The sequence below is a fragment of the Zootermopsis nevadensis genome, unplaced genomic scaffold (assembly GCF_977971745.1).
Source record: "Zootermopsis nevadensis isolate Lab colony 2312 unplaced genomic scaffold, Znev_1.0 Znev_ptg000045l, whole genome shotgun sequence".
Classification (NCBI taxonomy): domain Eukaryota; kingdom Metazoa; phylum Arthropoda; class Insecta; order Blattodea; family Termopsidae; genus Zootermopsis; species Zootermopsis nevadensis.
The window spans coordinates 3033203-3057010 of NW_028259177.1; the positions used below are offsets into that span (position 1 = coordinate 3033203).

The 23808-nt window shown below is 39.1% G+C and overlaps 2 protein-coding genes and 1 long non-coding RNA gene across 23 annotated transcripts in view; 2 read left to right on the forward strand and 1 right to left on the reverse strand.

Annotated features, from left to right (window-relative positions):
* Nucleotides 1-23808, reverse strand: part of LOC147871651 (structural maintenance of chromosomes protein 6-like) — a 70210-nt gene that overhangs the window by 40256 nt on the left and 6146 nt on the right. The window lies entirely within an intron of this gene.
* On the forward strand, nucleotides 144-17159 carry LOC147871653 (stalled ribosome sensor GCN1-like). Of its 3 annotated transcripts, XR_015538498.1 has the most exons (8): nucleotides 144-1030; nucleotides 5891-6532; nucleotides 7292-7533; nucleotides 8037-8269; nucleotides 9497-9734; nucleotides 10661-10774; nucleotides 11464-12400; nucleotides 15036-17159. XR_015538498.1 is itself a non-coding variant. In XM_087360487.1 (7 exons), the coding sequence occupies exons 4-7, from the start codon at nucleotides 9669-9671 to the stop codon at nucleotides 15048-15050; spliced, it is 453 nt and encodes a 150-aa protein (XP_087216613.1). In that variant the 5' UTR covers nucleotides 147-6532; nucleotides 7292-7533; nucleotides 8037-8269; nucleotides 9497-9668; the 3' UTR covers nucleotides 15051-17159. The 3 variants fall into 3 exon arrangements, 1 of the variants encoding a protein (XP_087216613.1); XR_015538497.1 differs by having other exon boundaries at nucleotides 144-6532; XM_087360487.1 differs by having other exon boundaries at nucleotides 147-6532; nucleotides 11464-11721.
* LOC147871654 (uncharacterized) overlaps nucleotides 22247-23808 on the forward strand; it is a 309056-nt gene continuing 307494 nt past the window's right edge. For 7 of the 19 annotated variants that reach the window (XR_015538508.1, XR_015538504.1, XR_015538505.1 and 4 more), the window contains exon 1: nucleotides 22289-22709. This is a non-coding gene — a long non-coding RNA (uncharacterized LOC147871654). Of the gene's footprint in view, nucleotides 22710-23808 lie in introns of all 19 variants that reach the window. The other 12 variants (XR_015538501.1, XR_015538499.1, XR_015538500.1 and 9 more) reach the window with 5 other exon arrangements.

A 23808-nucleotide genomic window follows, 5' to 3' on the forward strand; every position in this document is an offset into this window, starting at 1 on the left:
ATTTGTGATTTTTATGGTAGCGAGTGTGAATATGGCTGTCTTCTGGGTTGTTGCGCCGTGTTGTCTGGTAGAAGGTTTCCGACGTTTCAGAGGTCCTTGTTGCCTCCATCATTATGGTGATCGCGTCAACCAGGCTACATGGCGCGTGAACCCAGAAGACAGCCATCTTCAATCAAATTAATGGCTTAATTTACTTTACGTTGTTTATTGCGACAGATTTGTAGTTCCTTAGAGCTGCTTTTGATTGTTTTAAGTTTCTTGCTTTTGGCCATTAGTGTGAAAGTAATCTGCACATTTTGCTCTGGATTTTCGTTTTACATCTATAGAGTTCAAAACATAAGTGTGAGCAAACTAAGATATATTTATTAAGTTATGAATGATTCTTCTTTAAAGACTCAGAAAGCAAGCTGGCACATTACTTTCTATTGAAAATGTTACTTCAGTGAATGTAATACTATTCTCCATAGCATAAATATACTTCTTAATTCTTACTTGTGTAGCACTCGTCATGTCTGACATCAGAAAAATGTAAATTCTTTTTTTACTTTTACAGAGGAGAAACCTTACAAAGTGGAAGTGTTTGAATACAACCTGTATGTTAGCACATACCAGACAAACATCATCTCTAAACTGAACAAGTTTAGACGTGGTGATCTGACATACCTTTACACAGGGACTGAATAGAGCATCAGACATCCTTATTGTTTGAGAAAACAAACGAATGAACACTAAGTTTCTAAGCACAGTCTTTACCTGGGAGATAAATAGATTGATTTTCTCCCACAAGGCTCATGATTTAGGATGACAGTTCAGCACACAAATTCTACTATAAGAAATAGTGTGGAGATATTTTGTTTCATATATTGCTCTTCGCCACGATTTGCAGAATGGTTCTGGGGCCGCCCAGTCTCATCTACGGTGGATATTGGTATCTCTCTCCCCAAGATGTAAAGCAACTACAGTGTGAAGCTACGATCCTCCAGCCGGTGCTATACGTCTACAATGCATGGGGCTAATCCTAGAGCCTAAAGTACGCTCTCATGGAATGAATTGTAGTCACAGACACAACTTATCCTTTATTTCCTACATTTAGCATTTTACATATCTTTCTAATTACCAAAGAGTTGAATTTTTTAAAATACAAGTTGCAGTCATTAATTAAATTACTTTCTCTCGAAACTTTTTATTATGTGTCTTTTATATACAGGCATGCCTCGTTTTATTGCGCTTCGCAGATATTGCGTTGTTTTTACAAATTGGAGGTTTGTGGCAACCCTGCGTCGAGCAAGTCTATCGGCACCATTTTTCCAACAGCATGTGCTCACTTCGTGTCTCTGTGTCACATTTATTAAAATAAATATAAATTAGTATTGGATGTTTGGCATTGTAGCAGCATTTCACGCGATTTTAATTGTGACCCGGAGAGAGTTCATAGTGCCAACAAGGTTTGTTATATATTAAAGGTTAGCAGGGGTATAGAGAAATAAGGTTTGAACTGAACTGAAATGTAGGTAGGGCAGACATGACATGTCTTCAAGGTGTTCTGCAAAGCAGTGTCTGTGAAGTGTCCCTAAGGGGGACTAACGCAGCCAGTTCTGCCATGATTTGAATATTTCCCTCAACCCAACAAGGAAAAATGGCTAACTGCGCAGTGTGTGTAGCATCTGTACTTTCATCCATGGAAACAGAATTAACAACACAATTTAAGCACTTGGACATTAAGGCACAAAAAATATTTCTGAATAACTTTTCTATTTCCCGTGCTTTTATGTCTTTTAATAAAATGATGTTTGAGATTGTTTGCTTCAAATTGGACAAGTAATGTCAGCAGTGCACTGAAGGCATGCCTTCATATGTGAAGCCCCTATATAAAAGATGTATGTGTCTATTTGCTATGTTTACTTTGTCTTTGGAAGTTAATAGTACAAGGAAATGATGATGTTACATGGGCCACCATCATGCAAGTACTGTGATGTAGCCACTGTTATTACCAATCACAAAATTCGCTGTGCATTTCATGTAGCCAATAAGTCAACAGTTGTATTCGGCTAAGTATTTAATCTTGGTTGTAACCAGTTTTATCATACAGACTGATAAAAACCAGAAGATCACAAAAATGCATATGGGTTGTACAAAACACATCAGGGGGGCTGTGGGTTGATAACCTCTGGTTTAAATGCTGTATTCCTATATTTGAAATGGACAGCCATTTTTTAAAAAAATATGCTTTAATTTGCTATACCTGTAACTGGTTCTTGCAGGTGCAAAACTTTTTGAACATGTTATATAGCATTTATAATTGGATAGGATTTTTGGATGTCTGTTAAACCAGACAAATGATTTTAAATCATAACAAAAATTGGTGCCTGATGACATATACATAGAGTATGCTTAATATTCTAATCAGAATCTGAAATTAATTAATACTGACAGATGTCATCATTCATACTGGTGCTATAATGTAAGTCGTGACTGCTTCCTCTCAACAACCGTTTATAATTGTCTCGTCATGTACTACTGTTGTAAATAGCGTTCCACAAAGACTGAATGTTGTTTAAACTTACAGTGAGTAATCCATGTTATCGATCCCTGTGCCACAATTCAACTCTTTGTCCGCTGGGATCGAGCCGGAGCCACACAGAGCTAGGCTATTCTCGCGTGTGCCCAGATGGTTTCGTGAAAACCATTGCTAGGTTTTGAATTCGCAACAGCCACCCTGCAGTTACCTTACTGCTCAAGATATATAGTTTGTTCAGTAGTACAGTATTTTAATACCTTGTATTTAATAGGATAAAGAATATTTTATTTTGTGTTAAACATAAAATACCATGTGAGATGAAAGGTTTTCACAGCAGTGAGAATGATGTTTTCTGGTTTCGATACTGTGTAGAATAGGAATTTTGATGTATTTCATTTCATTTCATTCAATTGTTATTATAGGACTTTGAATCACTATAAAATGGTATTAATTTTGTATTAATCTTAAACTAAGTCTTGACTATCAACATACCTCGCTTACTCCTCGACGCAATTACGGGAAAGGAGACTACTTATTACTTTTCCATACCCTAGAAAACTCTGACTGGTCTTGCGTTCTTAATGAAAGCTCGGTTGATGCTGCAGTTAATAATCTCACGGCTACTGTGTCGAAGGCCATCAGTCTAGCTATTCCCCTTGTAAAACCCAGAAATTCTGCATTTCCTCATTGGTTTTCCAAAACTCTTGTCTATTACATTAGAAAGAAGAATGCATCTCTTAAGAAATTCAAAAAATCTAAATCTGATTATCATTATAGCGTTTTTTCTCACTATCGTAAACTAGTTAAATTGACTATTAAATCAGATAGATTGGTTTGGTTAAAAACTATTGAAGAAAATTTGAAAACCCAACCAAAGCACTTTTGGAAATATATTTCTAATTTCAAAAAGAAAGACCAGTCGATTACACAAATTAAAGTTGGAGACAGTTTTATCACGGAACCCCAGGCAATCGCTGAGGCTTTTGCTGACCGCTTTCGTTCTGTTTTTAACTCCCCTTCTTGCGTTAATGTTACGACTAGTTCTGACTTCGCCTATTCTGATGTTTTGAATATTCCTCGTATCTCTGTTGATGATGTTACGCGGGCAATTAGTCATCTCCGTTCGACGAAATGCGTCGGACCCGATGAAATCCCGACTTTCGTCATAAAAGGTTGTTCTGAGATTTTAACTCCTCTTTTACGCCATATTTTCAACCTTAGTTTATCTAGTGGGAACTTTCCTTTGTTATGGAAGCGAGCGGCTGTTGTGCCGATTTTTAAGAAAGGCAACAGCGCCTTAGTATCTAACTATAGGCCTATTTCGATCCTTAATAACCTCTCCAAAATTTTTGAAAGCATTGTTCATGATCACCTTTCCTTTTATTTCAAATTCAAATTACACCCCAGTCAGCATGGTTTTTGTAAATCAAAATCTACGGTAACTAATTTAGTTACCTACCTTAATGATGTTCAGCCGTCTGTTTGTTCACAGGGACAGATCGACTCTGTGTATTTTGATCTTAGGCAGGCCTTTGATTCAGTCCCGCATTCTATTCTTTTGAAAAAGCTAAATAAATTTGGACTATCTTCTCCTTATGTCAAGTGGTTCCAAAGTTATTTATCAACCAGATCTGCCTTTGTTCGCATTTTAGGACAGTCTTCTTCTCTCTACGCGGTGTTATCTGGAGTTCCACAAGGCTCTACCTTGGGACCTCTCTTATTTAATATTTTTATTAACGACCTTTACGACAAAATTAAGTATTCTAAATTTCTCTTATTTGCCGATGACTTGAAACTATATCACGATATTAAATCTGTGCATGACTGCAGAGCTCTTCAAGCAGATATCGATTCCGTACATGAGTGGTGTAATGATAACAATATGGAACTTAACATAGAGAAAACCAAAATTATATCGTTCACACGTAAAACCAACAGTATCCATTTTAATTACATTGTTAGTGACTTTTTAATCTTGCGTACAAATTGTATAAAAGATCTTGGTGTTTTGTTAGACAGTAAACTGTATTTTCACTGTCATGTAAATTGTGTTCATTCCCAGGCACTAAGGACCTTAGGGCTTATTCGTTTTATTACTTATAATTTTTCCTCTTTAGACAGCCTTGTTGTTTTATATAATGCTTTAATTAGGTCAAAGCTTGAGTATGCCTCGGTCGTTTGGAATAATCTTACACAGACAGATTCTAATAAATTAGAAAATATTCAAAGAAAATTTGCCAGTTTATGCAATTACCGATTTTTCCAGTTTAATATCCCCCGAAAATATGAACTGATCCTATCTACTTTAAATTTTAGAACACTTTATTCCAGACGACGACATCTCGATGCGTTATTTCTTATTAATGTATTTAAGGGCAAAATAAATTGCCATTCCATTATGGACGCTGTTGGTTTACGTGTGCCGGCGAGGCAAATAAGAGAATTTTCTACTTTTAGTGTGAGCAGTGCACTAAGGCATAGTCCTTCAGCCAGGTGCGTCATCGCTGCAAATGACGTGTGTAAATCTTTGGACGTATTTAGCACGAACATTGTCTCCCTTGAGCGAACGTTCTCAACAAGGGAAATGATCTAGCTTGGTTATCTGTCTTTTTATATTTTTTAAAGTTTTACAATTATATTAGTGTTCCCTACGTGGATTATTTGTTTTTATTTATATTCCTTCATTTTTTGCTCTGTGTTAATATTGTTTCTATTTTGGGTTTGCCTGTACTTGGCAGTTATATTTAATACTGTATATTTATAAGTTTAGTTAATCCGTTTGTGTAATATTTTTAATTTTTATTTCACTATTATTGTATATATTATCAGTGTTTGCCTGTTATTGGCTTCTTGCTGTTGGCAAACACGTAAATAAATTAATTGAATTGAATTAATTGAATTGAATTATATGAAAATACTACGAAACTATTATTGCAATTAATGGAGTTAACACATATCATTGAATTTTCATTAAATTTTTGTTTAAAACTGTGTACTACTACTGCTACTTATTAAATTTTTTTCATGAAATTTACAGTTTCAAAATGTAATGTTCAGTAATACAGCAGTACCTACTAGTTATCAGTTTATTGTTGTATTATTAGTGGTACTTAAAATGGAATAGGTCCTGGTAATTGAAACAATATGCACAGTGCATTGTTATTGGTTACAGCAAGAGGCAACTGAAAGTGTGTCAATTCTGTAGGATTACGCACTTAGCTAATGAGAAGACTTGGAGTCAGAGTTAATGAATTCAGTCATTAAACACCATATTTACTACTGAGATTCCCTTTACTGAGATTGTAACAAAGTGAAAATATATTCTAGTACCGTATGTATACTGTAATTAGTATGTGATTTCTCTTTTGTCAGGTTGTGTGCGAACCAACTGCGAGACCTCCGAAGGTGCGTGACTTAGACTGCCATAAAGGAAGACTTGGACACTCAGGAAGAAGGAACAGAAATACCTGGAGAGTTTTGAAATGTGGTGTTGGAGAAGAATAGAGAAGATCAGGTGGACGGATCGAGTGACCAACGAAGAAGTATTGAGGAGAGTCAACGAGCAAAGAAACATTCTGCAGGCGATTACACGAAGGAAAGCTAACTGGCTGGGACATATTATGAGAAGGAATGGGTTACTGAGTGATATCACCGAAGACCAGGTTGAAGGAAAGCGAGGACTGGGAAGAAGACTGATACAGCTAACCGACGACCTTAAACAAGGAAAGAAGATGACGTTCCAGGAATTAAAACGAGAAGCCGAGAATAGGGAAAACTGGAGAGCTCTTTTTGGGCAGAGCAATGGACCTGTCGTAAGACAGAACACTAAATAATAATAATAATAATAAAGGAATGTGTAAGATTGTGCACGTTGTTCGTACGTGTAAATGACAGTCATTGTACAGTGGTGACAGGTGTCAGCTCTACCGCTGTTCACAGTATTGTAAAAACAAAGACCTGTGCTCTGCAGACATTTTGGTCACTTTATCAAGTGACTCTTCACCTCCACTTAAGGTAATTTACACTTGAGCTTTATCACATAATCAAACATGTAGGATGCTCTTGTCTGATCATTCTCATAGTTCATGTTCCAAACCATTTGATTTCCTAGAAGTGAAGTGTTTTGGCTTTTGAACGAGTTTCATTGTAGCCTGAATTGGTTCATTGTAATCGATGGCTTACTGCAGAGACAGTAGATACAGGAAGAAGATTATGTTTCTTTTTAAGGTTCATAAATTTATTTGAAAAGTGTTTTTAATGTATTCTGTATTTAATTGAATACAATGTAAAACGTGTGCTTCATAATCGCTTATTTTTCTGGTCAGTACAATAAATTACAGCTTCTTCAATACCAAGTACCTGATTTTATATTAAAAGAATGTTATCAAGACCAGCTGTTAGAGACAATCTTGAGCCAGTTCTGCATCTATAAATCCTATACTGCTACTACTACTAAATGTCACTGTATAGTAGGATGTGTTTGTATCACAGGTTTTCCTTGGTCTTACGATTCAAATTCTGGGTTAGTATCTCGAACTATGTTGCCACATTCCTCCTCTCTTTTGTTTTTGTGATGTATAAGTGTAGAAAGTAGTGTTATAAATTATCTAAAAAGCACAAGGTTTATTTTTCAGTATCAAAAGCAAGGATCTGCAGTAAGTATTTTTTAACTATTACAATTAAGAGCTGCGTAAAAGGTATGATTTTAGGCAGCACACTTTACTCAATAATAACTGTCAGAACTATCAGCAATTTTATTTGTTTTTGTGACAGGTTGCAGCCCGTACTTTAGGAGATCTAGTGCGGAAACTAGGCGAACGGGTGCTGCCAGAGATCATTCCGATTCTGGTGAAGGGGTTGGAGTCGGATCAACCAGATCAGAGACAGGGAGTGTGTATTGGTCTCTCAGAGATAATGGCTTCTACCAGCAAAGACATGGTGCCCACTGTGTGATCCGCTGCCAGAAGTGAGGCCGAGCACTCGATGACATCCTTCCGGCAATGCTCAACCATTTGGTATGCCATTGCAAATTCAGATTTAATGTCACTCTGGGTGAATAGCTTTTGTCTTTTATTTGTGTTACATGACAGAATGAAGCTAAAGCCTATACGTTGCTTTGGCATCCATATTCACTGGTAGACAAGAAGATAGGGCAGGGGGCAGTGTTGTTACACAGGTTAAATATGTGAGTTTCAGTCATGATATTTTTCGTATGTTGTGTTTTGCACAAATACTTATTTCAACTGGGCAGTTGTATATTATTTAGCTGTATGTTTCAAGATTTCTGTGTGGATCTCATACGAAGAGCAATTGGAAATGGATAACAAAATGAGTAAATTCAGATGTTTGAAGGGAAATGTGTGTTTTTAATCATTATAGATCTCTACAGTGGTACTAGTGCATAAATACCTCTGATTAGAGTCCATTTGCTTGGTGAAAATTTTATAGTTGCAAGTTACATATGGGAAGGAATGTCAGTTTCTGTTTTAAGGAGTATTGAAAACTTTTTCTTTTTCAGATTGACCCACACCCGAAGGTTGCAGAGTCCGCGCTAGATGGGTTACGGCAGGTGACGGCCATAAAGTCACGCGTGGTTCTGCCGTACCTTGTTCCACAGCTTATCGCTCCTCCACGAGTAAACACCAAGGCTTTATCAATTCTTGCCTCTGTGGCAGGCGAAGCTCTTATAAAGTATTATCTGCACTTCTGGCAGCTCTGTCTATGGCCCAAGGCACAACACATGAGGCCCAGGTGAGCCATTATTTAACCCGTCAATGCAATTTGCCGCATACGTCATTCATCTGTAGTCTGCCTCCCTTTTTCAGCAACAGGCTGGTGTTATGTGACATCAATTAATGAAACTGCAAACACTTTCAAGATGCTATTATTACTAGAATGAATGAGAAGCTTTGTTTCAGAAACACAGGCTCAGGTAAACATCTGATGATCTCACTCATAAATGTAGGCTACTAAATAAATGAATAGAGCATGCTGTCTTACTTGGTAAGCTCATGACTTTGGAGAGTCATGGTCTTACAGCGCAAACAACACATCTGATGATGAAATACTCTCGGGTGCCAAGCCGCGTCAGGTGGTTTGTTACCCGAGAGTCTTTCATCAACTTCCATCGCCACGAAAGCTTCACTTTATACAACAAATCTGATATTTAGACAGATTATTGGATATGAAAAATGTGGGAGAGTATAATTCTGTTTATGAATGTATCAAAGAAGGGTTTTTTTTACAAGCATTGCTTGTTGAAACTCATAAGAATGAAAGTGATATGCTAGAAGTGGGAGTGGTGCTTAGCATATTACGAAATTTATTGTTGTGAAACTTATTGCGGACAGATATAAATTCCTTTCAAAGTGTATGTGAAGTGTTTTGCTATATGCTCGGACCACAGCTTCGGCGATAGGGTGACAGCTTTCAAAAGATGTTTCACCGGGAATTTATAGAATTCATTTTGGCGCAGATGAATCTGTATGCGTAACACTGTATTTATGCATGAAATGTGAATGTGGGATCACTTTCTGTGATGAGAAGGTGGAAAGAGATAACTGTAACGAACTGCACATAGTCATTGCACTTTTTGTGTTGCTGGAAATCGTTCAGAAAACTACACTTCAGTCATATTCATTAATATTGCCTATCATTGTAATGAGATGTGATTGTAGCGAATATAATTTGTCTGTCCACAGAAGTTCATTATACTGAGATTGTTCTGTATCATATACTTATGTGGTTAGGAAAAGTGTTTTGATAGGGAATTGAAACTAGAAGGAGGAAAGCTAAAGGGAAGAAATTTGACATTAAGATAATTTGATTGAAGTTATAGAAATTGAATCTGAGTGGAGGCTGACCTCGGCATAACAGGCCAACTTAATTTATTTTACATTTTCACAACAGGCGGATAATTCAAGTTGAGTGCAGCTTATGCATATCTTAACATAACCTGGTTGTTGGTCTTGTCTGCAGGAGCTGGAATACTGTCAGTGACGGATGAAGTTGGTATTCGGACAATCATGGACCAGCTGATGGGGTCCACTCGGTCAGACAAGGTGGAGCTCCGACGTTCTGCGCCTTCTGTCGGCTCATTCATGCTGACTACTCTCAGTATGTGCCACAGCTTCTGCGAGGCCTAATACTTATGTTCACAGACTCAAATTCTGATGTGTTTCAGATGGCATGGGAAGTTCTCAGTGCTGTTACCAAGGTACAGAGCTAGTTGAATGCAATTTAAATCTCATCGCTGTTTTTGTCTTAATATCCATTTTAATATTGTCTTGTCATCTGTGCCAAAGTGTCGCAGGTAGTAACTTCGCTGAGGTTTCTTGAATGAAATTTTGTGTTTCATACCTCTCCCATGCATTGTTTACGTCCTGCCCATCTTATTCTCCCTGATTTAATGAAGAGTGCCAAGCATTGTGCCCTCCCTCTTATATTGTATGTGCATCAGTTAACACCTTGTTGTTGATTGATGTATACATTTTTTAGGGTGAGATACCAAGTTTCATATCCATATAAAGCAACAGGTAAAATTTAATTTGTTTATTTGGTAATTCAGTTTGGTTTATTTAATTAAGGAATGCTGTGTAATAATTAGGTTATGCAAATGTAAGTGGTAGGGATTAATTTAAATTCTCAGATTTAATTTTTATGAGGAGCTGGGTTAGCTCAGTCTCTGTATAGTGACTGGCTACAAGCTGGATGACAGAGGTTCAGTTCCTGGCAGGGGAAAAATAATTTCCCCTAATCCTCTGCATCCAGACTGGCTCTAGGGTGCACACAGCATCCTTTGCAGTGGGTAAGTACCAGGGAACCTTTCCCTATGGGGTAGGTAAAGTGGTTGGTGCATGAAGCTGGCCACTCACCTCTATCTACTGCTGAGGACACGGAAGAATGGATATATACCTCCACCACCCCACATGTCTAAGGTGTGGAGCTTAATAATAGAGGCAGAAAAATTTTACTTTTGCCATATTTGATTTTCTAACATTATAAGATTAATGCCGTATTTATCCAAATACTGTATGTCCCTTATAAGAAATGCATATAAATTTTTTTATGTATTCCGATTGTAGACACGAATCTTCCCTTTCAATCTTCCTGTATTATGCTGGAATACTTTTTGTTTTACAGACTCTGGACTCTTCCCAACAAACCACTCATGTTGGGGACATACGACCGGCCGTGCGTTTTGCTGTCAGTGATTTAAAAGGACAAGATTTGCTTCCTGGCTTTTGCTTACCAAAGGTATATTATTGTCATATGTTGAGGTATGCTATATCTACAATTCACAATTTGTTTTTTTATGAAAAATTGAAACACCTCTAAAATCTGGCCTAGTAATAATCTTTATTATCTGAAAGGACATAAGAGCCCACAACTTACGCTATCCTCTGACTGAACGCGTTCAAAGAAACAAGCTGCGTTCTCTTACCAGTAAGAGGACTGTCAGCAGTGGCGCCACGCACACATGATGGAGAGTCAAACAACCGTGAAGTAACAGCTTTAAACATGACAGGCATAGGAAATTGCCACCATAAAAAATTACTGGATAGAAATATGGATTTTAGGTCCTTCCTTTGGGATGCCAGATGCATTGTCTGACATTGTATTTAATTTAGTTTTGTTTTCACTTTTTTCTGTTTTTTGTGTATGTTTTATCTATAATTTTCTCCTGTAGCCGTTGAGTTAGCGCATTTAAATAGAGAATTGTATTGTTGATGCTATATTGTTAGTGTTGTTATTATCACTGTTTTCTAAATTTCTGACTTTTGTTTTATTTATTTACTTCAAAGTGAGCATAGGAGTAAACTGAGCATTCAGTTTTGATGATAAACTGAAAGGTTTTATTATAGGGGCTTCCCATGTTTGAAATGCATACTCTCATTTACAAATGCGCCTAAAAATTGGCCATTGATTACATTTTCTGTTTGCAGGGCATCATGCCGATTCTTCCTATTTTTCGTGAAGCTATTCTTAATGGGCTTCCTGAGATAAAAGAGCAGGCTGCACAGGGCCTAGGTGAAGTGATAAAACTGACCAGTGCTCAAGCTCTCCAGCCATCTGTGGTTCATATCACGGGTCCACTCATCCGTATTCTTGGAGATCGGTTCAAGTGGAATGTGAAGGCTGCAGTGCTGGAAAGTCCTGTACTGCTGCTTGTGAAGGTGGAGAGAGAGAGAGAGAGAGAGAGAGTGAGTGCATGTTTCCAAATATATTATCCTTTGCTGTTTTTTATATTTAATTTTCTTTCATTTAAATGTATTGTGTATGTGAATGCATTGTATGCAGAGCCATACTGAACAGTGTCAGAAAATATTTTCCTTGTGTTTCTTTAGTGATTAGTCGTTTATGGTGATGTTAGGGTCCATGAACACCAGCATCAGCAGTCGTGTGATATCAGACAAGTCAGCATGACCTTCCCTTCAGATTGTTGGGACTTGAATATCTTGTGGTGGGGGAAGGATGGATGTTTCTGTTACATGCTTAAAGCTTTTGCTATGGGTTCAAAGTGGCTGTATCACTTGTTATCACTGCCCTCTGTCTGGTAGAACTGCAAATGCTCCACCAGTAGTGTCGTGCTGTAGCTTTTGTTGGACCTATTGGGTGCACCCCTTAAAATATCCCAGGCATCACATGATTCTGTGTTGATGCATACATTGAATTGCACTGCTAGTGAATGAATGCTGCAGTGTTTATCCACAGACACAGCTTCCTCCACTTCTGCAACATTCTTGGGTGTTATGTCCACATGGGCCTGACCTGACATTGCCTCGTCGGTCCTTCCCCTGAACAACGTCTCGTGCCGCTCTACCGTTCTTGTGTTACTTCATTCCTGTCAGGTCTGAATGTTCTCCTCAGCACATGCTGAAGGTAACAATTATAATAAAATTTATTATTACCTGGATTTATGTTCAGGTCCATATGAACAGGATCCTTCCATCCTTTTCTCTTCTCGGACTGGGACCTGTTCATATACGTTCTTGGCAGATGATCCAGAAGTGGTTTGCCATTGCCTTCTTCTGTGTGTGAATGGAGTAATTGTTGGGATGCAACGGAGGAAATCTCCGTATTGCCTAGACCACGGCCTTGCCCAACACAAGTTATAAATTCGGGCACCGCCGGGAATCGAACCCGAGACCCCAGGATTACAAGGCCACACACTGCTGGTTTGCTGACTCTTAACTATACCCCTGCTAGCTGCACCTTGTCGTGGTGGTGGGGCTTGTGTACCTCAGTGACCCCAAGAGCTATGCTGGCGGTAGCATAGCTACTGGTAGGGCCTCCCTAGCCAGATTAGTCGAGGAGGAGAGGTCAGACTAAGACAGGTACCGTGGTCCTCCAGGTTCCGGGTTGGTCGCAAGGCCAGCAACCTTGCACCATAAAAAGGAAGATGTTCCGAAACCTAAACCTCGGACAGACGGACCGAAGGAATAGGACAATTGAGGAGGCCATGGACCGAATACGGACCAGAGAGCAATAGATGATGAAGAAGAAGCTGGTTTGTTGACTCTTAACTATAGCCCTGTTAGCTGTAATTTTCAGAATTACCCCAATAAGACACACAAACAAGAATACACTCGAGGATGGGCTGTATTGTTTGAGATTATTAACGTATGATACTGTAAATAAGAGGGAAAAAATACCATACAACAGTGAATACAGAATTAAATCCACTCTACTTTAAGAGTCAATGTAAATGAATACACATAATTAAAAACAGACAAAAAGTGAAAATTCAATGCAGCTTACTGACAACAAAAGATAGACAGCCAGCAGCTGTGGGACAAGTGCTGGAGCACAAGGAAAGTCTGGCAGGGCTCACACTCATCCAAGCATCAGTAAAATTGTTTACAAATAATCAAAGTTTCACTTTCAGATACAATAAATGTACAAAAATTTCTGAGTATGTGAATGAAATATACATGCTGGATTTAATATTTCTTTACTTACAGTTAATTTTTATTTAATGTCAATGCACGTGCACACGCATACACACAAAATAAGATAGAGCACTAACACACCAATAAATTCAGTAATATATTTCAATGGATTCTTATAGACTCCTGGTAAAGGCTAAACAGAACTTACACAGGAGGTGTTCTGTAAGGGTAGCATGAAGTTGCTCAGGTGACTTTAATAATTTGACACTTTCTAATTAAATAAATTGTTTTCAACATTTTTGAAAGCAATTGAGAACAGAAATATCAGTGGGGCTACACTCTATTGTATTCAACCCTCATGTCCTCTTTTGAATTAGAACGTGGGATATAAGGAAGGTAGTCAGAGTATGAGGATTGCGCCTACGAGAGATCTTAGACCACTGCTTGAAACAAATTTAATGAACTACAAATCGCAGAAATAAGAAACTTAATTGATAGCTGAGATGTGAGAATATAAGAAAAATTACAGAGGGAATGAAGAGGAATACGACGCTAAAATGTCCAATAAAATATGCCCACTGAGAAGAAAGAGACGTAGGAAGACCTAGAAGTAAGTCATATCGCTGAGGATAAACCCCATAGGGTTAAGAGTTTGGCCAAAGAGGCGCTGGGAATAGGAAATTGGGGCTCGCAAGGCAATAAATCGTCTAATTGAATAGAAGGGGTTTCTGTAAAAGTATTTTGTTCTTACCGTGATTGTGATTGAATCAGCGAATTTTTGGAATAGGTGGGGCCTGCTGAAATTGCGTGATAAAAACTGCTTCTTGTAGATACCAAGCAGAAGTGCCATTTCACTGCATTGAGTTCTCTGGACGTCGAGGGCGGGCGCAGTTGTGGCATTCGTCAGTGTAGTGCTGTTGGTAATTACATTTGATTTTCTTCCAACCGCGTGCCTTACTTTCTTGTGAAAGATTTCTCTACGTTGACACTCTTCTGATTTATAATATTAATAGTAAGCACGAACTGCAATTGTGCCTTGCTCCCGTAGGTAATTATGAGCTTAACGACACGGTTTCTTAATAGTCATTATCTGAAGTCATATTGATAAGATTATCTGCAAACTGCTCTGGATTTTCTTACTCCGACAGTTACATTACTCTGCTCGATGATGCGAAACTTTGATGTTAGTTCGTATCCGACATGTGTAGTCTGAATCTATACTAGTGTAGACTATACACATATTAATTTCTCTCTAGCTTAACCACATTGAGCTGATATAGAAGTTCTCGTTTTGACTTTTCCATACAGACTTGATAGTGACTGAACTCAGACCAACGATTCCAGCACAACATTCGTTCTTATGTCTTTAAAATATTTGTTTGCAGAAAGTCACATGGTCGCTAAATTGCATCGTCTTACACACTTCTGAAAGTGGGTCGCGATGGTCAGGAACGCGCTTAATTTTTTGCCCGCGTTACTAAAATGCCCCTCGTGACTACATTCGAGTCTATACTGAATGTTTTCGGGTGAATTTAATTTCTTTCTGTATCGGTCTGCAGCCTTTTGCCACCTAAAGAGACTAAGGACAACTCCTGTAATTGTGCGTTTGTTGTTTTGTGTTGCAGGCGCGGAGAACGTGACATTATGGACAACTCTTACGCCGTTCATAGCAGTTGCCTTCCTCGTCACGTCGGTGGTCCTGCTGATGGGATGCGTCTGTTGCCGTGAGAATAAGGGCTTATAAGTAAGAGCCGTGGAATAACGCTGTCTTTGTGCAACTGCATTTTTGTGGAAGAGATTTACCATCGGACACCAATGCCTGTGGCTGGGACGTGACACTGACCGCTCAACCCCATCCGCCTACCTTACTTTACTTATCCGCAAACGAGTAACAGTAAACCTCTTCCTCTGTAATTGTTATGTTAAGCAGACTACAATGGCTGTTACGCAGTTCTTTCTTTTCAGCAGATATGAATTGGAAATTCAAATATTGCTTTGAAGACCATTTCCGGGTCGTTTCGGGCAGGAAACCGAAGTGGCCAAAATGCGGCACAGCACAGTGCAGATTAACAAATGACGGGGTAAAATATTTATTTATGACTCTGATACCAAAACAACTAACGAGCTGCCTGGTAATTATGCATCCTGAATGTGGCGTCTGTCCAGTGGACAGGAGAACATTATCCGCGTTGATACAACTGATTTCCCCAAGGTCCAGCTTATTCTTCAGTATCCCAACTGAAATTTTAAGGACCTCCCCCACCCTTCTCCAGTATTGCATACTTATCGTATGTTACAAGAGTACGATCTTGGTTTGGGTGGAGTGAAAACAATACCTTCAGACTGTAATGGAGATTTTCTTGACGGTCACAGTCTGTATGTGGGTTATGGAAAAGAAAATAGGGAAGCGATGCTATTTTTACCCTGAGACTAGCCACGTACCGGGTCACAGATGAAGCCCTTAACTTTGGACCGCGAAACACTGGTAACCACCTACAAAATTACACGGCACTAAAACCCGGATGACCGCTGATTTTAATCGAGTACACTTTCAGTAATGTCGATTCCTCACAGGCAGCAATCATCTTAAAGTTAGCGGTTGAATATTTATTGCGTAGACATTACGAAACCCGTGTCAGGATTCGAATAAAGAACTAAGGTGTAACGAAAGAGAAATAAAGTAAGAGAGTGAGCGAGGTAAACAGGAAGAGAGAGAGAGAAAAAGAGGCTGAAAAGAAATAGACAAGGGGAGAGAGACAAAAATATCTACGCGCTTCACATTTTACCCATACGTGCTACATCTTGTGCCCATCTAATCCTCGTCGATTGAATCACTGATATTATTTTTCTTTTATATTGCGGACGCACTCGTTACGAAAATTTTCCAGCTCCCAGGCGGCTTATCCCAGCATCATCGCAGGAAACATTCAGACTGCGTTCTAACCTCAACGTAAATTTATCAAAATATTGTTAAGAAACAGTAAATACCAGCGTAGTGATTCGTTGTCACTGGCCCAACTCTGTTGTAACCCCTGCCACAAAACGGTCACTAGCCCCAATGTTAGATGTTCTGCAGTGGTCCAGCACTGCCAGTGCCTCAGTGAACACCGAGATGACGTCAGTCTGACCAACGGAACGGACTGTAACGGTGATCCTGACCTGCACTTTGCTGTCCGCTGGATAACAGTTGTTGGTTTCCTCGGGAACGCTCTCTGTTGCCGAAATGCATCTGATAAAGCGACAGAGTTTTTTGTGAACCAGTAAATTTTGAAATTTGTTGTAAAACGTATTTCGGACTGTTGTATAGAGTGTTATAATTTATATCACAGTGCCCTGATGAGGGTAGCAGAGACCTCTGAAACGTCGGCAAACTTCTACAAAACCACTAAGCACTCCAACCCAGAAGACACCAATCTTCGCACTCACCGCAGTGAGAACATCAAATACTATACTACCAAAAGTGTACTATAGGTTGTTTGTGCATGTTTGATCTTCGAACCTGTGCAACAAAATTGGATGAATTTTTGTGCTAGGAGATCTGTGTTATATTTTCGAGGTGAGTGTAAACCGTACCAAGCATAAAGCTTGCGTGGAACTTGTCCACTTTCTCAAAAATGGCTCCTCTTACGAAAGTTTTTAAATGCTTAAAGTAAATATCCTTCTAGATTCTGTAACTTCTATTGTAATGTTTTTCGATATGGTGAATATTTAACGAAAGTACAGTGAAGAAATAAACAGATTCCTACTGAGCTGTGTGATTCTTCAATGCGACGGTAAAGTAAAGTAAAGTTTGTCCCACTATACGCCATGTAGGCGCTTGGGGGGGAGTGGAGGTATAGCTCCTACTCATTCTTGACATCGGCACTAGATGGGGGTGAGTGGTCAGCACGCCCCGGCCGGCTTTATCCCGAGGAAAAGACCCCGGTACCCATTGTGGAGGAGGCTGGATGGGCCCCAGAGCCGGTCTGGACGCAGAGGCCAGAGGAAAAAATTCCTCTGCCCCCCCCCGTCGGGATTCGAACCCCGGCCGTCCAGCCCGTAGCTAGTCACTATACTGACTGAGCTATCCCGGCTCGTCAATGCGACGGTACATAGTAAATTAATGTAAATAACAATGAGGTATGCGAAGTGGCAGATATCTTGTTTATAAACATTTCAATCTTGTTTCCATTGTTTCCTGTGCAGTATACGCGCTGAAAATGCAATAATGTCATTTTCATGTTGTCCGCGAAACGTTCAGGTCAGTTGGGTTGCGGCGCGTTCAGGCGCATCGTACAACGCTCCGCGCTGAGGAGTTAAACTATACTTTCTCCCTATATTTAGTACGAGGTAATATTAAATCGAGCAAGTTTAGTTCAGCGTCTTATGCCCTTTTATACAGTGCGGTTTGAAATTAATTGTATTGACCTCGCGTACCTACCAACAGTGTTTATTCGCACTTGTCACTTATTCTGACATACGCCTTTCAGCCCTGTTGTGTCATCATCAGTGTGCCATTCAATATTAAACCATTTTGTTCTGTATTGCTCTAGAACTATTATTCATTTCCTGTTATCAGTTATCGTCGATGTCACATTCTGTACCCCATTTTTCAGCATAATCAATATAATGTTCCACCGTTAAGACCAGTATTGCGAAAAATGACAAAATAACTTTAACCCGTTCTGAAGGACTCGTACCTATTTTGTAATTGAAAATACCAAGGGTCCTACAACGCAGAAATTAGCGACGGAAGGATTGGCACTCTATTTTATTTGTGAGGTCCCGGCTTCGATTCTCAATCTGGAATCCAGTTGCATAAATCAGACTCCGTGTTTGGTCATTCCCTTTGAGATAATCTTGAGACAGTACCCAAAATATTTCATAACCACTCCTTTCCACTTTGTCTTGAATCTATTAGTCATTAATCATACTGACATTCGATGCTACATAAACTGAGCTATTTATAACGTCATTAAATAAGCAGTAAATAAATATGCAGATTGCTCTCCGTGGCCAATAATCTCGACACGGGTAATACTAGTGGTAAATCCTGGTATAGAAGCCAGGCCATCCGGAAGTGCAGTATTATTAATACCCCCTTCAGTTGCATCACATTGGTATGGTACTTTAATAATAATAATAATAATAATATTTTTATTTTTTATTTTTAAAATTTCTGTGATTTCCGAAGTACCGCTAGCCATATCGGAGCATTTTCCACTCCAATGTACATCCGTTTCCAGGGAACTATAAAACAAATATGAAGTAACAAAATGATACATGAGGCTCTCACGGCGGTGAAAAAGTCGATGTTGGATATATTTCGGAGGAATACGTATGTCCAGTGAGTCCTACCTAATGTCAAAGCCGATGCATAATTTTACAATGGATTATTACTGAAATCAGGCCAACACTTCCAATCTTTAAAAGCTACAAGAAGCAGCAGCAACCTGTGTAAAGTCGCTCATCTAACCAGACTTGAGACGCACGTAAGGACTGATCGTGTATCGATAGTGTACCTGATCGAAGCGTAGTGTGCGTGTCGTTGATTAATTCATCAGCGTCTTTACATTATTTATGTGAAGTTCATCAAAGGATGAAAGTTGTCGCGTGTCGATTCTGTAATATTGCATCTAGCGTTGGGACACTTCTATTTATAATTCCACTTCACGCCTATTTAACATGGAGTTGCTACACACAAGAACAGTTGAATGACGATGAGACGAAGGGAAGCAGTTCGGCCCGAAAACTGTGAAGCTGGGGCTCTCCGATTACTTCGCACAAAGTAGAATTTGAGGTTCTCACGGCTGAGTTGTAGCGCCGTGTAGTCTAGCAGAAGTTTATAGGCGTTTCAGAGGTCTTTGATGCCTCACCGACTTGATGATGAAGGTACTTTTAGCCACTTTCAACCAAAGTACACGGCGCAATATCCCAGAACTCGTAACGTCAGAATATGAAATGTCATAAACGCAGATTTGGTCATGTTATGAACCTCACGCATTATTTTAGTCTGTATATGTTTTGTGGGACTTGTTACTTAAAAAATAGACTCCATGCAGCCGAACACGCTGGTCCTGTAATCCTGGGGTCACGGGTTCGAATTTATAACTTGTGTTGGGCAAGGCCGTGGTCTAGGCAACACGGAGTTTTCCTCCGTGGCATCCCAACAATTACTCCATTCACACACAGAAGAAGGCAATGGCAAACCACTTCTGGATCATCTGCCAAGAACGTATATGAACAGGTCCCAGTCCAAGAAGAGAAAAGGATGGAAGGATCCTGTTCATATGGACCCGTCGTCAGACAGAACACTAAATAATAATAAGATGAGGTGGTCTAGCGGTTAGATCGCTGGCCTTGTAATCCTGGGGTCTCGGGTTCGATTCCCGGCGGTGCCCGAATTTATAACTTGTGTTGGGCAAGGCCGTGGTCTAGGCAACACGGAGATTTCCTCCGTGGCATCCCAACAATTACTCCATTCACACACAGAAGAAGGCAATGGCAAACCACTTCTGGATCATCTGCCAAGAACGTATATGAACAGGTCCCAGTCCGAGAAAAGGATGGGAGGATCCTGTTCATGATATATGGACCTGTCGTCAGACAGAACACTACAAATAAATAAATAAACGAAAATATTCACACAGCATGTCGCTATGGCACTTCAGCGCCATTACACATTTGGTGATCACTAGTCCTTGTTGTAATGTCCGATGTTGACTGTATCATTTCTTGTGAGAAAAGTCTGTAGATTAGCAACTGGATTGCTCTATTTGAATTCCATCTTAAACTGGCTATCCAAAATGAGATTTTTGTGGATTTCCTTAGTCCCATAATGCTAATGCCTTAAAGATTGTCACTTGCCACTTTCTCTCGTACCCATCCCGATTCATCATTTAAATTTCTTAATAGTTACAACTCGACTGTAGTTGTTAATGAAGAAGTAAATTAATCGAATATATACCCCATATAGTATTTGTGGTTTTCACAGCGATGAGTATGAATATTTCTATCTTCTGGGTTATTGCGCCGTGAAGTCTGGTCAATGTTTACCAACGTTTCAGAGGTCATACTCCCCTGATGACGCAGGCATCTTCAAAATTTTCAAAAAATAAAAAAATGTAAGAAAATGTCCAAATAGCGCACAAAACCAAAATTTTTTGAAAAATTTCAAATTCAAAATTTTTGTCGAAAATTTGTAGTTATCTTCGCTATTCATGCCATTTGCAACCATTTTTACATTTTTTAAAAGTTTGAAAATTTTTCAAAAAATTTTCGAAACTTCGGAAAATCACACCTCTGCTTGCTTCGGTCTATGCCTCACCCGGCCTCTGCCGAACCAGGTCTTTCCACAGACGACCTGGCAGATGTCGGGTGACACAGAGAACGTATCCTGCAGAGAGCGAGTTCGGCAGACTCCGCGTCCCTCAGAGAAAGGGAACGGAAGTGACCGGGTCGTACACAGACGGTCCTGGCCGGGATAGTGTGGAGAAAATTTTGATAAGAGATAAAATTTTTCAAAATTTTCAAAAAATTAAAAAATGTAGGAAAATGTCCAAATATCGCAAAAAACCAATTTTTTTTGAAAAATTTCAAATTCAAAGTTTTTGCCGAAAATTTCGAAAATTTGTAGTTATCTTCGCTTTTCATGCCATTTGCAACCATTTTTAATTTTTTAAAATTTTGAATTTTTTTGAAATTTTTCAAAAAGAAATTTCAATTTTTTCGAAAATTTTCGGAAAATCAAAAACCTAGGAAATCGTCCAAAAAGCGCACAAAACTAAGAATTTTTGAAAATTTTCAACTTTTAAATTTTTCTAGAATGTTCCGAAAATTTTTGGTTTTTTGCGCTTTTCACCAGATTTGCAGCGTTTTTTGATATTTCGAAAATTTGAACATATTTTTTCTAAATTTGACCCTACCCATCTGTGCCTCACCCGCCTCTGCTGCACCAGGTCTTTCTACAGACGGCCTTGCAGATGTCGGGTGACACAGGGAACGTATCCTTCAGAGGAACACTTATTACTGGGTAATTTTTTACGTAAAAAATAAGCGCTTCTCGAACTGCGATCACTGAACGTCGTAACTGCGCTGCCACTCGAAGCTTACACAACCTTGAAGTGTGCGAAGCTGTATCTCTGTGATACCTTAACTTCGAAGAAACCACTGAAACCTCACCTGTTCGACCTGGCATGAATTCGTTGAACCAAGAAAAATAATTGCCTTTGCTATCGCGAGTAATTGTGAGGTGATGAGAAGAAATAGATTGTTTAATACAAGTTTCCAACAAATTTGGTATCTTCACCCATGCCCTCCACCGCCATTGAAACGTGTTCGTAAGGTAGTAGCAATACTGCATGTGTACTACACACTCCAGCTTGTCAGGTCTTGTCTGACATCTGACGGCGGAAAGACGAAACATTTAGGCGCTTCAAGCGGGGTATGTAGGTATGTGGATAAAGCTTCACTTTCTACTTGTCTGTTGAACTGTACGGGTCGGAAAAACAACTTCAGTCAAATTTAACGTGTAACGAGAGTAGACAGTTTCATATGTTGGCTTACGACCCCATGTGGTCTTATAAACACATTACCCTGTTTTTTTAAAGTTCATAAGCACGACATTAATTAAGGTACCAATGATGTTTAAAGGAAAATGTGTTTATTATGTTTAAATTACACGGGTGCTGTAACATGTGTGAAAAGTGATAATTGCGTTTACTTATAAAGTTTATTAACTTTTTGTGGTTCAACGACTTATATAATTCTTACAGCTTCTATACAGCTCAGGCTGTCGGCTTTATCTCTGATACATAGAGTTCCCACTTGAAGGGGCGAAACTCCTCCCATTCGAGGTTTTGATTGGTCGAGAACTCGCTACGTAGAGATGTGTGCGACTATCGGTTGGTAGGTATGCATTACGCGGACACGCGGAGTCTTCAGTCGTCGTGTTACATTGACAGGAAGAACGTTTAGTTTAAATGGATGTGCAAGAAAGTTTGACGGGAGTTGCCCCGCAAATACGTGGAAGTGTCTGAAATTCGTAATATTACTAAAAATATTTGGCTAAAGTAAAGGGAGTTTTCACTGTACTGCTACGAATTATCTCCGTGAAATATAATTTAGACGCATTCAAATTAAATTAAAAGTGTGTAGTATTTGTTGGTGTTCTTAGTGAAAGTTCTTATAACGAAAATAATGCTGCCGCAACAGGACGATACCAGTCGGTCTATAGCAGCCCCACCTCCAGTGGAATATCAATGTTTGGATCTCAGCTGATCAACAAAAATTCTTCCACACATTATACGGATGCTACCCAGGTGAGTTTCAATTCATTTGTCGTCCCCAGAAACTAATGTGAGGTGAACTGTACTAAACGATCGATTGTTTTATCGTCAATGCAAATTTAAGATGGGTGTTTGAATTTGTGTTTCAAAGTGTATTTAACACCATCGTCTTTTACTTTTTTTTAAAAAATTTGTCGTGTGGAAAGTGAACAATTTGGGTTTTCCAATTTTGTGTTTAAGGTTAAAATTGCTACATTAAATGAAATAATTTTTTGGGAAATATTGAAAATGAGTTCGAATATCTTAAGGTTTTCGCGATTGTGTTCTAGTGCGATATATCGATATTTTGTTTACTTCCACTTACGGTATATTATTATTCAGTAGTGAACATTTGGGAGAATGGTGTGATCAGTCTTTCACCAGGATCTTATGTTTTATCTTACACGGTATTATTAATCTGATTTCGTTTCGTGATGTTAAGGAAACGGTGTAGAAGAAAAACGTTTGCCTGTCACGATGATTGATGGTGAGGATATTGAATTTTACGCGTGCACTCTTGAATATTCTGCTTAATTTGAGGCAAGTGAAAAGTGAATTGTAATCCTTAGCCAGGTTTCGTCAAGCCGTCGTTGAGCGAGTATTGAGCAAGTGAAAGTGGCCGATTGTTGCCAGGTCCCACGCTTTGTGCTCCTGACCTTCGCACGACGAATTGACGGTTATGATGTGTATTGCATTAGGACCAGGTGTTGCCTGTTTTGTCAAGGCTTTGTTAGATCCGTGAGTGATATTCTCGAATCTTCCGCATTTTCTTTAGGAATTATTTCTCAATTTCCTAAGTTCATACAACTGGCAAGGCACCAGTTTTCATTTATTTACAGAAGCGGCTCGTCTATTTTGTTGATATTGTCATCGTTAAGTCAGTTTTGATAAACCGCACTTAGGCTTAATCTCGCTATTTAAACGCTAGTTCCTAATCAGAACTCGACGTAGAATGCCTGAACCAATTAGGGATTGAATTACGCATGATGTGTACGCCACTCAGTATGTTGGGGGCAGTTTGTGGTGATTAGAGCCACAGACACGGGAATGTAAGAAGCGATGTACTTCTGAGTATTTTCATAATAGATGACGT

Excerpts from the sequence above, each read along its gene's own strand:
- LOC147871653 (XM_087360487.1), top strand. The coding sequence starts at position 9,669 with ATGTTCACAGACTCAAATTCTGATGTGTTTCAGATGGCATGGGAAGTT. Across the intron at positions 9,735-10,660 it reads TTCTCAGTGCTGTTACCAAG|ACTCTGGACTCTTCCCAACA; the intron begins GTACAGAGCTAG and ends TTTGTTTTACAG. Across the intron at positions 10,775-11,463 it reads CTGGCTTTTGCTTACCAAAG|GGCATCATGCCGATTCTTCC; the intron begins GTATATTATTGT and ends TTCTGTTTGCAG.